Below are 15,785 nucleotides of genomic sequence, written 5' to 3' on the forward strand. Positions count from 1 at the left end.
GGATTCTTTGTTTTCCCCGGTCCGAACAATGGCTCGCTGCTGGGTTATTATTCTGAAATACTACTACGTTCACCGTAGTTGGTGCAGAATCTCACGGGAAACGTGTGCGTGGTCGACAACATTTTTTCCTCTGCGGTCGTCGCGACGCCTGAATTAGAAACAGAGGATTTGCATGCGGTGGTGACGGATCTTCTGCTAATCGCGCTTCGCGACGCGATTTTTAAACAAATTCGGGAACATCTCTGGATATTGATCGGCATATTATTTTATCGGTGCAATGTGAACATCGCAGAGTCTAATTGAAGATTAACCGTAAGAATTAGAAAGTTTAAGTCAACCCTCTATAACGCCACGTGACTTGGAAGACACGCATCTATTTATCTATATTTTACAGTCTCATTTTATTTGTTTATTTCTATACTGTTGCACTGTATTGTTGTACTACTACATTGTTACCAGCCAATTATTTTAATAGCAATTATTACATTTTCCATAGTTGTGCTATCAAAATGTAAAATTGGAATCAGCAATAATTTTGCTTCTCACGAAGAAAAATCAGGTTATAGAGGGATAATTGTCTGCTCCAAAGTTATGTAGCTTTGTAGCTATTTTTCTGTTGCCTAAGAAAATGTACGTCAGGTTATAGAGGGTCAATTGTCGGCTCTAATGTTATGTAAATTTGATACCATCGTAAGTTGCCTAAAAAAATGTACATTTTTTCTTCAGGTTCGTAGAACACAAAGAGCACGATCACGAATGTGCTGATTGATTAAGAAAAATTCGTCTGAATCGATGTTACCTTTACCCAATAATAGATCCTTGTCCGCACACTCTCTCATTCCCACAATCGAACTTGAAATTAGAAACACTAACATCCACACAACCACTATTCCCTGCTTTCGATTTACATTTTGCCTTCTCTACAGTAAGACCAATCTGAATCGTCATCTAGTATACTAATCCCTCTAATTTCTCAAAAAAAAAAAAACTCAAGTCGTTAGGTTCAATTTTAAAAGTGTTATACTGTTCTAAAGAGTGTCCGAATATTAGTGGAAGTCACTGTTCGTTTCTCTACTTATTATTAACAATTACCGTGTATTTAAAAATCTATGAAAAAATATTTGCTTAGAAATAGTGTCTGGATATCATTACATCCACGATTCCTCTAGAATTACAATTTGGGGCGAAACAGAACACTCGTGAATATTCCGTAACCTTAACCGCACAGCGAAGTTAAACTTGTTATCAATGGCTTCTAAGAACCCTCTACGACCTGCAACATCCACTCTACCTTAAAATTCCAATACACCAAAGTACCCTGTATCAGCCAGTAGCGAAACAAGCAGTACACAACGAAGGAATCGATCGAATGCTAGTCGAATCCTCAGCAGAAATCGAGCAGTCGTTTCCCCAGCTAGCTGGAATTAGCATAACAAGATTCCGTGGTGCACGTAATGCGGCTACGGCCGCGGATTTGCACGGTCCATTTAAATACAATTTCTTTTTCCCTCGATCAAGAAATTACGTGAACACGCGAAGAGCACGCCTGCCTCCCGTTCGCTGGATGTGTTGCGCGTCGCGACGCCGCCGTAATGGATTAAAGGGGCCTGCATTAAAGCCGCGATTCGAAGAAAAACGCTACGATTCCACGTCGTCCCTTCCGCTTTACACTCTTCTAGCCACTGTCTCATGCTAATTAATTCTGCTTGTATATTAATCGCGCTGCCTTTCACGTCAACTCGCCGCGCTCGCTCGGACATGACGATTCCGCCTCCGCTAGTCAACCTCGTTTCCTTTCCGCTTCTGTTTTCGCAAGAGGAGCAACTTCTGCGACTGGTCAAAGGGTCGCTGGCTTGTGCAAAGAAGTCACTGTCCCTTCCCCTTGCGACGCTCACGGCGAGTAAGTTTTTAGTTTACTTTGGAAACGGTACAATCGAATTTGTCGCAGTTTGCGAATTTTTTGTTTTGTAATTGTGAGGAAAATACGTGACTCTATAATATCGGTGAAAGAGTTCATTGGAATTGAAGTGAAAGCTCTGCAACGCGTTGAAATTGACGTGGTATTTACATTTGGAGACGTGAGACGTTATCCTTGGGCGATATTTAGGATGAAAAATTAATACATAACTGTAACGCAAGGAATTTGAAGTTTTTCGTAGACGTTTAGTCATGCTTCAAGAAAACACGGCGTAATTTTTAGGTAATTATTTTAATTATTATTTAAGTTATTATTCATATTCACGATTCACGTTGTTGTATTCATTTGGTACAGAAAAATCAAAGGAAATCTGAATCCATATTAGTATCGTTATCTTTCCTACCAAAATAATACACAAACAATATATTTTTACAAAAGGGCAACCATGTGAAGCACAAATATCGTTTCCATCATAAAAGTTTTAACTTCTACCAATGATAAGAAAAAACTATTGCATGTATTTACACAATTTTGATACATACCATAAAGGGATATCTACTTTATACGTGTGTGAAATTTGAGAGAGATTGGTTGATTCGTCGTTGAGAAATCATGGCATCCAGTTTTTAAAACACCGTTTCGAGGAATACGCATTTAAAGTTTTGCTACACTTAACGTTCCCAGCGGTGCATCACTGTCATGGAATCATTATAACACTGTCATTTCGTCGATTTCAGACATATAATTTTAACAACACATTTTCAAGATGTTATACTTGGAGAAAGTGCAATAAAAAAAAATCGATTCCTTGACCCCTCCAAATGGGAATATCCTCTTAAAGTGGTATATTTTAAGTAGTATCAGCTAGTGTATGGTCAGACATGCGTTTACAAAAATTCCCTTCGTAATTTCTCTTTCTTCTCAGCAATATTCCGGTGCGGTTAATTACGAATCTGCAGGAAATCTTTCAGACAACATTCCTCTTCGCAACTTTCATCGATTAGCAAATTTCCAAGACTCGCAGTCAAAGAAGAGAGAGCCGTTGAATCCCCGAAATTTCCGGTCGCGTTCGGGGTGAAAAGTAAACGGCGTAGTTGCCTCTGTATCCTCAGCCACGGAGCTTCTTCTCCGTGAGAGGTTCGCGTCGTTTTTCACTCGTTGCTACCGCTTATCGCTTACCGGGGTCCGGGAGAAACGCCGCGGAAGATAGAAACCGACCGGTGGATCCTTCGAAACAAATGCTCGGTACGTGTTGCCTTCCTGCCGGCCCTGTATACGTGCACGAGCGCACACGGCCGCGTTTTCGGCTGGCTGAAGCGATCTGCAAACACGTATCGCGCCAGGGATTACGTGTAAATATCGTGAACGGTACAAATAAGCGGGTAGAAGCGGAATTGAACCGAACGTCTATGTGGAGGTTCAGCCACAGGCTCGAGTTGGCGTTTGCGCATACGTGGATCGACTGAATGGTGAGACTGTCGGTCAGACGGCTTCGCGGGGATGCAAATCTACTCCCGAAATTGTTTCTTCGGTTAGAATAAGACGCTCGACGATGTGATTTGTAGGAAATAATAGAAGTGGAGTCACTAGAGATACCACTAGTAACGAAGAGATTATCGTGTACTGCAAAATGTATCCTTTGATGTATAAAAAATATTACTTTCTTATCCAGAAAACGTGTATTCTCTAGAAATGTCCATTGAGTATAATTTAAAATACAGCCTGGACTAAAAGTATCAGCCACCCATTCATAAAATATGAATCATTTAGAAATATTTTTGCAATTTTTTAAAATTAATTTTGTCATTATTTTATTGTGCCACCTTTTATCCAACATTTGACAATCACATCAATATCTTTCTGACTTTTACCTTCAGACTTTTCTCTGAAGAAAACAAGAATTAACTTGTGTTGACGGTCACTCAGTTCACTCTTTTTTTGGCATATTTCAAGGAAAACTGTCTAACTCTTAAAATATCAACAGCAAAGCTAAGAGCAAGGTGATCTGTGTTAGCACCGAGCAGAGTGTAGACTATGCATCGCTACATTACTTTATCACCCATTATAAACTTTGTCAACAGTTTTAAAGTTCTTTTGAACAGACCGATGATAAACAATAGAAAGTTTTCAAAGAAATAATTTTCGCATTAAGTTGTAACAATAAAGCTGCCTGATACTTCTGGCCAAGACTGTACAATTTCGGAGGACAAAAGGAATTGGACGATCTTTGAAAAGGAAATTCAACGTCCAAGGGAAATTGCGGTTGGACGAATGATAAATTCCATTCAGAATCTATCAGCTATTTAATCCAGCAATTATTAGATATTTTTCAGTTACATCGAGCGATGTAAACCGGAAAAAAATCGATGGCACGCGGGCGCGGGAACGTGTCCTGGATAAGGGGATGAATTGCAATGACTAGAGGCGAGGGGTGGGGCGGAGGAGAGACAGGGTGATCAGGTGAATTCCACTGGCGCAAAACGATTTATGGGAAGCGAACACCCGGCTGTAAAATAACACTTCCCATTCAAATCGGCAAATTAATGGTCGTTTTCATGGATTCTTTGTTTTCCCCGGTCCGAACAATGGCTCGCTGCTGGGTTATTATTCTGAAATACTACTACGTTCACCGTAGTTGGTGCAGAATCTCACGGGAAACGTGTGCGTGGTCGACAACATTTTTTCCTCTGCGGTCGTCGCGACGCCTGAATTAGAAACAGAGGATTTGCATGCGGTGGTGACGGATCTTCTGCTAATCGCGCTTCGCGACGCGATTTTTAAACAAATTCGGGAACATCTCTGGATATTGATCGGCATATTATTTTATCGGTGCAATGTGAACATCGCAGAGTCTAATTGAAGATTAACCGTAAGAATTAGAAAGTTTAAGTCAACCCTCTATAACGCCACGTGACTTGGAAGACACGCATCTATTTATCTATATTTTACAGTCTCATTTTATTTGTTTATTTCTATACTGTTGCACTGTATTGTTGTACTACTACATTGTTACCAGCCAATTATTTTAATAGCAATTATTACATTTTCCATAGTTGTGCTATCAAAATGTAAAATTGGAATCAGCAATAATTTTGCTTCTCACGAAGAAAAATCAGGTTATAGGGGGATAATTGTCTGCTCCAAAGTTATGTAGCTTTGTAGCTATTTTTCTGTTGCCTAAGAAAATGTACGTCAGGTTATAGAGGGTCAATTGTCGGCTCTAATGTTATGTAAATTTGATACCATCGTAAGTTGCCTAAAAAAATGTACATTTTTTCTTCAGGTTCGTAGAACACAAAGAGCACGATCACGAATGTGCTAATTGATTAAGAAAAATTCGTCTGAATCGATGTTACCTTTACCCAATAATAGATCCTTGTCCGCACACTCTCTCATTCCCACAATCGAACTTGAAATTAGAAACACTAACATCCACACAACCACTATTCCCTGCTTTCGATTTACATTTTGCCTTCTCTACAGTAAGACCAATCTGAATCCATACCAGAGGTTCTCAAGGTACTCCATTGTTCAGTACCGCAACCACCGTACCACAATTCTCCTAAAGCTACCATGAGAGAATCATTGATCAATAGATCTTCGTCGCACGTATACTAAAACGCAATATCAATCGTTTTCACGGCTGCAATGAACACACATATTCATTTGCCTTTCGAAGACTGATACATCGCGTAAAAGTCAAAGCTTCTTCCGCTTTCTTTCCGCCCTGCTCTTTCATTTTTGTATAGAAATTAATCCATGTCACCATCGAAACACGCGGAAATGCATCGAGAAGAGTCCTTTGACTACGGCGGGGCAACGATGAAAGGCTGTCGAGAAATCGGCGCGCATTCGAACTGAGCCTGTTCACAGTCGTCAGGCACAAAGAGCCGCGAATTGCAAATGAAAACGCGAAAAATGGGTGGAAAGAAGCGTTGAAACTCGAACGAGCACCTAGATCATCAGCAACCACTGTATTCACGCGGATACACTATCTTCAGATGCTCGTCGGAGATTCAAATGTCCTGAACGAGGCGAAGCGTTTAATTAGAATTATCCGGTGATTACGCGAGCTAGCGGATTTCCTGGTTCGAAAAAGCCAAAAAAATCGCCGGACAATATTCACGCCAACAACAATCCCCTATGAACGGGTTTTTACAAAAGGCAGACACATGGACCGACCATTCATTTGTTCCAGCTATATCCGCACGGTCGCTATCCATTTTATGCGGAATTCCGCGCATGTTCCGACGAAATAAAGGCAAATACAGCTGCACAAGGCACAAAGAAATTCCTGACGCCGAACCTGGCACCGGGTCAGCCTTGGTGCTTCAGAAGAATGACGAGAATTCTTCGGCATTCTAGTCTGGACCAAGCTACATTGAACTGATAAATAGAAGTGAAAGATGTTCGATATCGTAGTCTAAACTGAAGACTCAAAACAGGCCGCGATTATCCTCAGATCGCAGACTGAGTAATCGTGACACTATTCTCCCGATGGATTAAGACTCGAAGAATTAGTTGTCTGTAATGGTGGTGCATTGACCTGCACTTGGTTTGAGTTAGACTGCGTACTGAAGTTTATCAATATAGTGTATTTACATGTGCTGGATGATGGTTGTTCCAATAAAATTCTGTCGTTGAAAAATGACTAATATTTCTATTGGCTGAGTTACTTAAGAAAATATGGTAATTATAGATAGGAGTAGGAATTGTCACGATGGTCGTAAAAAGTAATGGTGAATAGGAAAAGATGGACAATTTTTTGGCATTGTTCATAAATTAGGCTCACGTGGGCTATGTTTGTAACGGCACATTCGTACCACTAAAGTCTTGTACATTTAAAACATTTTGCACGACGACTGTCGCTGTTCCCTATTGAATTAATACACTACCGGCCAACTGTTGGGAATCACTGTGCATTGCAAGTTGCACAAAAATTCCCCAAAAATGTTAGCATTTATAATAATTTTCCAGCAAACTTTTTATTATTCGAATCAATCGAAATGAGATAAAGTGCTATTGATCTCCACAACATCAGTTTCAAATCAGTAAAGAATTAGCAGCAGATTTAATATTAATATAAATTGGCAGGTGATTCCAAACTTTCGGCCGGTAGTGTATATACTTCCAGTTTAAGCTACAGTTGCTCCCAAGTAAGCTTACATTTCTAGTGTACTTTTATTAATTATAAAAGAATTAGATTATTGTTTCTTCGTTACCAACTGTTATCTATTATATTATACTTTCGGATTACGTATTGCTAATTTAATGCATTTTCGTATATGACATTGCAATACAAATATTCGGACACTTACCAAAACTGAACATTTGTAAAATTCTTGCTATAATATTCATATTATTCACATTGAAAATATATTTGCCTGCTTCGCTAGTATCCGAATATTTGTAAGTGTAAGTAAACTTTGTAAGTGTCTCGTTCACTTCGAACCTACTACGCAACCCTGTTTCCCGACCCATCCAAACTATCCAACTGGTCAGCACATTCTCATACCTCACTTACAATCAAACGAACCGAATAAGCATGCGACAACAACTGGTCTTACCTTGAACCGGCGCGTAAATGTTCAGATAAAGGCAGTCCTCGCTCTGGTTCCTCAGATAGGGTAGCAGCCTCCTCAGGTAATCGACTCTTCCCTTGGGCATCTTGTCGGTGAGCTCGGGCAACCTTTGCGGGCAGACGGGCCCAAACTTGTCCGCCACCTTGACGCCGTGCCAGATCGCGCCGCTGACAGGTGGCATAAAACGCAGCGAGCCGATCGGCGGCGACGCGTACGGAACTCCACGGAACACCTCGACGCCCTCCAAATGCCGGTCGAGGGTCACGATCGCGCCCGACAGTTCGCCGTACTTTGTCCTGACGATCCTCGAGCTGAGCTCGGCGCTGGCGGTCGCCAGGATTAGGCCGAGCAGCGCCAGGATCGACGACGTCATCTTAGTTCGCGCCCTTGATACCCCGTCTCCACGCCTGCTAGCAATCACTCTCTATCTATCGACAAATTCATCTCTTTAAGACTCTAACCGCCTCCGGAGGCTGGAAGACACGAGATCACGGCCACCTCGCCGCCACGAGGACCGGATACCCGTCCAGGATGCATCAGTGGGCTATCAGGGTAGAGAATCTCGGAATGTTCATCTATGAACAGGCTAGACGACTAGGAGATCGCAAAGATTATTAATTCGATAGTTCGAGATATTGATTCACGTTTATCGTTAGGCTACCAGATAGATCTATCTCTTTCTGTGTTTGATGTCATCGTTGGAAAATGTTGATCGACTTCCCTCTTTAAACCACGTTTCCTGATGTTTGTATAGCTAGCAGGTAAAGCTGCTGACGGGCCTCCGCGAGCAGTCAACATGCGCCCGTAGACATCCCCGAGTCAGCGTTTTGAAAGGTAAATACTGTGAGTGCTCTTGCAGCACGCCTTTGTGTCTGGTGAGTTGGATGAGATTCCCCGTGTCCCTATTGCATTCGTAGGAGAACTCGATGGGAGCTTCTACAAGTTATACAAGTTGCCGCCTGCAAGTTGCCGTCTTCATTTCACGGACACAGTGTAGTTAGCAGTTTGCTCGAATTACAAGAAGACGATCTCGTTCCTGATAGCGTGCTTGATGTGACGGTACAGGTAAAAAGCACCAGCCCTAATGATGCCCAGGAGAAAGCTACGGCTCCGATGTTTACCGGTTCGCTTCATCCTTACGAGCTCGAGCGGTTGATGGAAGGAGGCCGCCGGAAACTGTGGAATTGCGTCCACCGTTTTACTACCCTTCTATCTCTGAACCGAGCAGAGTTCCTCGAATTATCCCCTTCATTCGTTCTTTACATACCCTCGATCTATCCTCGCGATTCTTCGCGGAAACGAAAAAAAATTCTGAAATCAATTTAACGCGAGAACAAAAAAATCGACGTAATAATCCTGACGATACCGATGAAACACCATCGAAAGGACACGAGCTGGAATCCGATCGATCACCGGAGGCTGACGAAAAATCCGCACCGAATCACTGTCACACTCTACACCGCTCCATCGTGTCTCGTACTACCTAGGACATCCGTGAACATTGTTTACTTTTTCCTCTAACCTATCGATGTTCTCCTTCAAGAATGAACGATAGGACAGGTTCGACAAGACAGGCTGACGAGGACTCGTACGTTGTAGAACGCGTTCACGAAGCTGTAGAACCCGTCGTCGAATTTGTTGGTTTTGGTAACGACACACGCGGCGACACTGGACCGAACGCACTCTTCCACACGCACTGTAAGCACTTCCGGCAGCCGTGAACCGCGGTCCCTTTGGTCACGTGGCAATCCGATCCACGGCTAGATCCCGAGGATCGCGCACTCGATGCTAGAGGAGGCGAGACGCGGACGCGAAACGCGCTGGACCAGAGGAGCCGATCTTACCGTCACTTGAACCTCGGACAGACTGGCGTCAAGCGACACCGCTCGCACGGAGCTGCGCATGCCCCGCGCAAACGCTGCCCATACCGCTCGGGACATGGGCGGAAGTCCGCGAACGCGTCGATAGGGCAGGGGGGATCGATGTCGACTGAGTGTCGGTGGTTCGTGTCTGGGTAGCCGACTCGGATGGTCCGTAAACGCCAGCATGGCATCGAGTGCAGAAATATGTATAATTGCGTGCAATTGTGTGGATTAGGTAAATGACCGACGTTTTTTTTTTTTCACTTCTCTTCTGTTTGGCTAAGAGAGTAATTCGGTGTTGCTCGGGCTGACGGGACGAAGTGATCGGAACGTAGGCTCGATTGTACCGTAACAGAGAACATTCTTTTATCTCGTACGGTTGGTTGTATCGCGTTGTTTGTTATTGGTTATAGTTCAAATAAGTACAGATATGCGACCTTTTTTATTTATCGAAATTGTGAAGCTGGAAAATTTCCACGGAATTTTTCACATGCACTCGTTTTATGCTTCAATTTTTCTATTTCGCTTCAATTCTATTTTTCTGCTTCTGTTGGCAGAAAGTCTGAAAATCGGTGTCATTGATGTTACAATTTGCAACTTTTTCAACGCCCGTTATTTTTCACCGCGTAAATATAAATAAATACGTATAGAAAATCGTAGGTCTAAGCATGCTGCACGGTTTTGTCATCAAATAATCACGAATATGATCAATTATTACCATCTGAAAGCGCGCTCTAACTCGCTGTAATATAAAATTCACAACAATCCCCGTAATAATTCATCGTAATAACCCAATCCCTGTTCCATCATTTTCGAAGACGTTTGGGGATCATGACATCGGTCTTCAAACGAAGTTCATCAAGCGCGCGTTCAATCCCGGGAGTTATAATCGGGTTCACGTTGCAGGCGATCATTCTGACAAACCAGACTAGAGTATAACTGGATCCATTTAACTATTTGCAAACAAAACCTGATATCTCGTGTATGCTCCCGCTGATTATATTGTAAACACGATCTCATAGTGTTCTATGACCCGCGAACCGTTTCAACTGACACCCTCTCTCAACCCCCTCCGGCCCCCGCCGACATTCAGGATGAAAGCAACGCAACGAATGAAAGTCTATTGCCGGAATTTTTCCAATATTTTTCCAAACCGAAATTCGAGCGTGTGCGTCCTCTAATTCCAGTCTGTTTTTTTTCTTTTGCACGCGTGAAATTACCAAATACGCTCGCGGAGTCTAAAAGAAAAGGCGGATCAATTTCCGCACATACAGCCAGACAGTTTAATGCAACCAAGCAATGGGCTATCTCTTGTTGTTAACGAGGTAACGTCGAACGTGTATTGGACAACAGGCTGCTTCATTGCTTTCAATCTCTCTCTCTCTCTCTCCCTCTGTCTATTTGTGTCTTTGTCTAATCATAAATCCACACGTGAATACAGGTGGTATATTCCCCAAAATGCAGCATTTGATACCGAAGCTGTGTGAGCTTATTCCAAATTCTGAATCGCCATTGTTGCACACGAAACTAACTATCAATCGTTCCACCGTAGAAGAACATGTTATTGCAGCGTGTATGTAATGTATCTAACAAGGGAACGTCCGGATAATGATGAATCTTTGGTATATGATGGTACTGAAAAAAATATTTGAAAAGTATCTTCTTTTATCGGCAATTGTTCACATTGAAGGGGTGAAAATCTCCTTCAAAGATGTGGATAATAAACATATCGCCTATCTTTAACAGATTTTCCATATTTCTCCTATTCCTTTGATTAACCAAGTCCACCATTTTTCTGAACGCGCTTTGTTTTCGAGAGTCTCCTCTTGTACACGCAGCTTCCTTCGCGATCTAGGCACTCTCGATGTTGGCTCCCACAATGTTCATCAAGCCTGATTATATAGCAAATAACTCTTCATTTGCAACACAGGTTGTTATGTAACGGTAATTCAATGTAACTGAGTTCTTAAATGTTAAATGTGTGCGAGTCCAATATCCTGAGGTTCAAAATTCGTGTAATCGTTCGTACCAGAGTTCAGATTCTATGTTTGACTAATGTGTTCTTACAACAATGTCCTTTTTACGGTTTTTGTCCATTTGGGTCCCTTGACGGGGGTGAGATTTGGGTCGACGGCCCGACGCCAACCGCTCACCCTTAGGGAAGGGGTGTTCTGGATGAGGTACGCGTCACCTGAGCTTCTGGGAGAAACCCAGGGTAACGTCAATTGCTATTGAGATGCACGAAGAAACTCCAAATTCTCTGCTTTCATGAGAGGTTTGAAGCCCTCCTGACAATAAGGAATAACTAACGAACGAAACCATTAAACGCGTATTCAAACCTTAATCTCAAAAATAGCAGAGTCGTGTCCGTATCGTAAACCTGGTCTAAACCTAAGTATCCTTAACACTCGAAATTCTTCATCGCTCCACCAACGGAGGTGACGTTGCAGTACAAATTATTTCTCATTGTATTCTTTATCGAGACTAAAGTTTGCTCTCTTTAAAAAGAAAATGAGGAAAAATTTACGACGTTTTAAACGGTCCCGCCGTTTTTATCGTTTCATCCTTGGCTTCAAGTCCGTTTCTATCGTTTCATCTCAGATGATACTTTATCATCTGGAAGATTCATGGAAGAAGTCTAGGACGAGGTTCATCTGCAAGGTGACTTCGGCATCGATAACTGGATCGAGCACGTGTACACAGTGGCTTGTAAATCACGCTATTACGCGGATCATCTCGATAGATGGTGGAAAAAAGGGGAGGCTGGATGCGCGAGGCAAAATTGGAATATCAAGGCAGGCAGTGAGCCAGCCAGCCAGCCAGCCAGCTAGCCGTGGCAAACTTTTTAACGAGAATTTCAGAGAAGAATGACTAGAAGCGCGGTCGGTTTCTTCGCAAAGTTTCGCGATGTACAACACCACCTCGTCTTCATAGTTTAGCCCCAGCGCGTAGTTATCCTCGTTAACAAACTTCGATGCACGCTAAGCTACCTTTTAAAAACAGAATGTCTCCGGGTTTTTGCTCGGGACGCGCGTCGAATTAGACACCAGGGGAGGAAGACGCGGCCGATAACGGCGCGGAGGTGTTATTCATGCTACTTTGGGTACAAGAAGCGATCCATGGATCCGTGTGACTCTGCAAAAAGTATGCCGATAGGAATTCATTCGTCGTACCGAGGACTAATTAAACTGTTCCAATTTAGAGATACGATTGTTTAACGAATGTTCTCCGAAAATGAAACTGAACACCTCGGACGCTTGTCGTGAATTCGAAACAGAATAACGAAACTAAGATTTCAACCCCGATGTTATTGAAATTAATTAGGTCATCTAAGTTCCCGCGGTTTTAAACCGGTCTTCTTGAAACAATATAATTCCACTGAAATTGAAGATTTTTAGTTGTTATTATTTTCGTAATGTTCGATGCACTTTTGTCAACATGTTGCAAGAACGTTAATTCCGCGTACATAAACATTCGAATTTTAAGAGTCAGACAGAACGACAGAATTATCCCACGAGCACAATGAAAAGAGGCTTTTTGACATTTTATTTTAAAATATGCAGTTTGTGGGATGTTCTTTACTGGTAGGCAATTTTATTTCGGGAATTTCAATTTTATTTCGTGGCTTTCATTATAAATGAAAATTTGTTTCGCTTTGGATAAAGTAAACAAAGGGTGAATAGTGTAGTACTTACGAGAGGCAGTATACAGGGTGTGCCAATAAAAACTACCACTTTGAATATTTTTCGATTTATAAAAGCCAGATAGAAATTTTTGAAATGAAAATAATTTCGTGTAAAGTGTGATCGCTGCAATTTCATTATAAGTGGAATTTGGATTTTTGTATACATAGAAATAATACTCTTGCAAAGAGTTGGCAAAAGCGTATTAATCAGTGTTTAAAATATTGAAATTAAAAGTGTGCAGTTTCAATGGAGTTATGTTTTTACAAAGTAAGCAGCTTAAAATCGTAGGGACTTTCAGGATAATCTTATATAACGTGTCACCGAGCAAATCCTCGTGAACAGGTTAAAAAAGAATCATTTCCCTTAATTGCAATGATGATTACAGTGAAAACTCTAGTAACCGAAGATCTACTATCCAAAAGTTCTATTATCCGAACAGTATCAAAGCACCTGGTACACCTTTAGGAATATTACGCTAAAAAGAGCATAGAGGAAGCTCCTTATACTTAACGAAATTGAAGAAATTAACGGAAAGGAAACAATTTCACAGGACATAACAGAAACTGTTGCTATGAATAGAATAACTGGATGCGGTGTAATATAACAGCTTCAATCCGACAAAAGCACCGCAGGTTAGGTTTAATTTCCAAAGATATTGTTAGCAATATTTTAAATTCTCATGCTGAACAAGAAGAAGACTACAATGAAAGTGACGATGAAGATGTGCCTTCACACTCTGAAGCATCTATAATCTATGGCATTAGAAGAAGGACTGAGATGGTTTGAAAAACAGTTCAACTCATTAAGAAGTTTATGTGATTTGACAGCAAAGAAAGTATGGGATCTATAAATAATTAAACAAGAAATAGATTTATATTATTGTAGGAACAGTAATTTTATTAATCTCCCATATGGATTCACGGTTGCCGAATTCTAAATACAATACAGCACAATACTCGATACACCACTATAGTACTGGCCACAGTACTGATACTCATACTGCTACTGCTACTGTACTGTTACTGTAATGCACTGATCTAAGACTTTATTTTTAACTTCTTCAACCTGAAATTTTGTAGAGTCTTCTGGAGTAAGTCCTCTTTATAGAGGAGTTAGATAACTTGAAGATGGAAAATTGGTGTAAAAACCATGCATGGGCATATAAGCGCAGGAAAATTTTCAAAAAACCTGCAAAGCGAAAATGTATTTCCGCACGTATTCTTGTACCTCTTTTCGCTACGGATCAGGAACCGCGTTAATTGTTATTGGCGTGACTGAAGCTATAATAGTAAATAAACGACAATAAACGCAAGTACGAAAAGTACGTTAACCGAGAAGAGGGGAGTCCGTCTTGTAGGAACTGGGCCTATGTGCCAGGCAATGTTTATTGACACTCTCTCTCTCTCTCTCTCACTCATTCTCGTCCTACGTTATATCTTACTCCTTGTAATTGCTATTGTATTATTCTTTTTGAAATATACTGTACAATAATCATAAGCAAAAATGAGTATTCTACTATTCGAAAATCCTTCATCAGAACAGTCATGTCTCTCTAGTAATTCGGAGATTAGAGGTTCTACTGTATTATTATTTTCTGTTCCTGTATTATTTTTGAGATTGTTAATAATAAATATTTAAATCGTTATTTGTTAAAAAATCATTTTTTAGAGACTATTTGAACAATTGTTCCTATCTTTATTTTAATTTTTATTAGTTTTCCTTCTTTGAAGATTTTATATTATATAGATGAATTATTAAATCCTTATTTTTCTATTAAAGCTGTTGGTCATCAATGATATTGATCTTATGAATATCCAGAATTTAATAATTTAGAGTTTGATTCTTATATGGCTTCTTATATATTAATTGATCAATTTCGTTTATTAGATGTTGATAATCGTTTAATTGTTCCTTTTGGCATTCCTATTCGTTTAATTGTTACTTCGGCAGATGTTATTCATTCTTGGGCTTTACAGTCTTTAGGAATTAAAATTGATGCTGTTCCTGGTCGTATTAATCAAGTTAATTTATACTCAAATCGTCCTGGTTTATTTTTTGGTCAGTGTTGTAAAATTTGTGGAATGAATCATAGATTTATACCTATTGTTTTGGAAAGAACAACTTATAAATTTTTTGTTGATTGAGTTAATAAAAATTAAATTGTTGTTTTTAATTTAAATAATTAGTTAAAAATATAATATTAAATTGTCAGTTTAAAGTTAATAATTTATTTATTGTTATTTAGAAGTATCATTAGATGTCTGAAGTGCAAGAATTGATCTTTTAAATCATATTATAATTGTTACCTTTTGTTGTCCACATATATCGCTCCTGATGAATTACAAAAACAAATTGCTAGAGAAATACATTAAATATCTGTACATATTGTCCTTCGAATATGGAGGAAGAGACACCGTTTGGTGAACAATGTGAGAATCGAGACACCACTTGGTAGACAGTACGGGCAATGACTGAACGACACTGCTCTAGATCTTAACCCTTTCGCCACGGCGGAACTAGGCATCAGTGCGCCACTAACGGACGGGTCGTCGTGCCGTTAGTGCACATCATGAGTGTCTCGCGTTTTTCGAGCTCCCAGTGTGTCCGTGTAAAATCTTAGAGGATGTCGTTGGAACAGCAGAGGACTTAAGGATGTATTGAATAAAGGGAATTCTGTTGAGGCCTTGTTCTGTATTTTAAAATAAATCCAGTAATAAATCTTCACTTTGAGTTGTTG

General features: G+C 40.6%; 2 protein-coding genes across 2 annotated transcripts; one reads left to right on the top strand and one right to left on the bottom strand.

Moving 5' to 3' along the window:
* Window positions 1-5,379: 5,379 nt before the first annotated feature.
* LOC108578666 (neuroligin 4-like) lies at window positions 5,380-7,873 on the bottom strand. The gene is made up of 3 exons (XM_017942041.1): window positions 7,486-7,873; window positions 7,237-7,241; window positions 5,380-5,532 (listed from the first exon to the last, which is right to left on the bottom strand). Exons 1-3 carry the CDS (start codon window positions 7,871-7,873, stop codon window positions 5,380-5,382), a joined length of 546 nt encoding a protein of 181 aa, XP_017797530.1.
* A 6,785-nt stretch (window positions 7,874-14,658) lies between these two features.
* Window positions 14,659-15,192, top strand: LOC108578668 (cytochrome c oxidase subunit 2-like; the record flags this gene model as incomplete). Its single annotated transcript, XM_017942042.1, is given in 1 exon segment — window positions 14,659-15,192. A coding segment is annotated over 1 exon segment (534 nt), but the record flags the coding sequence as incomplete, so codon positions are not given.
* Window positions 15,193-15,785: the final 593 nt, after the last annotated feature.

Source organism: Habropoda laboriosa, unplaced genomic scaffold (genome assembly GCF_001263275.1).
Source record: "Habropoda laboriosa isolate 0110345459 unplaced genomic scaffold, ASM126327v1 scaffold52, whole genome shotgun sequence".
Taxonomy (NCBI): Eukaryota; Metazoa; Arthropoda; class Insecta; order Hymenoptera; family Apidae; genus Habropoda; species Habropoda laboriosa.

What these genes read in the sequence shown, in the direction of transcription:
- LOC108578666 (XM_017942041.1), bottom strand. Translation starts at nt 7,873, where the DNA reads ATGACGTCGTCGATCCTGGCGCTGCTCGGCCTAATCCTGGCGACCGCC.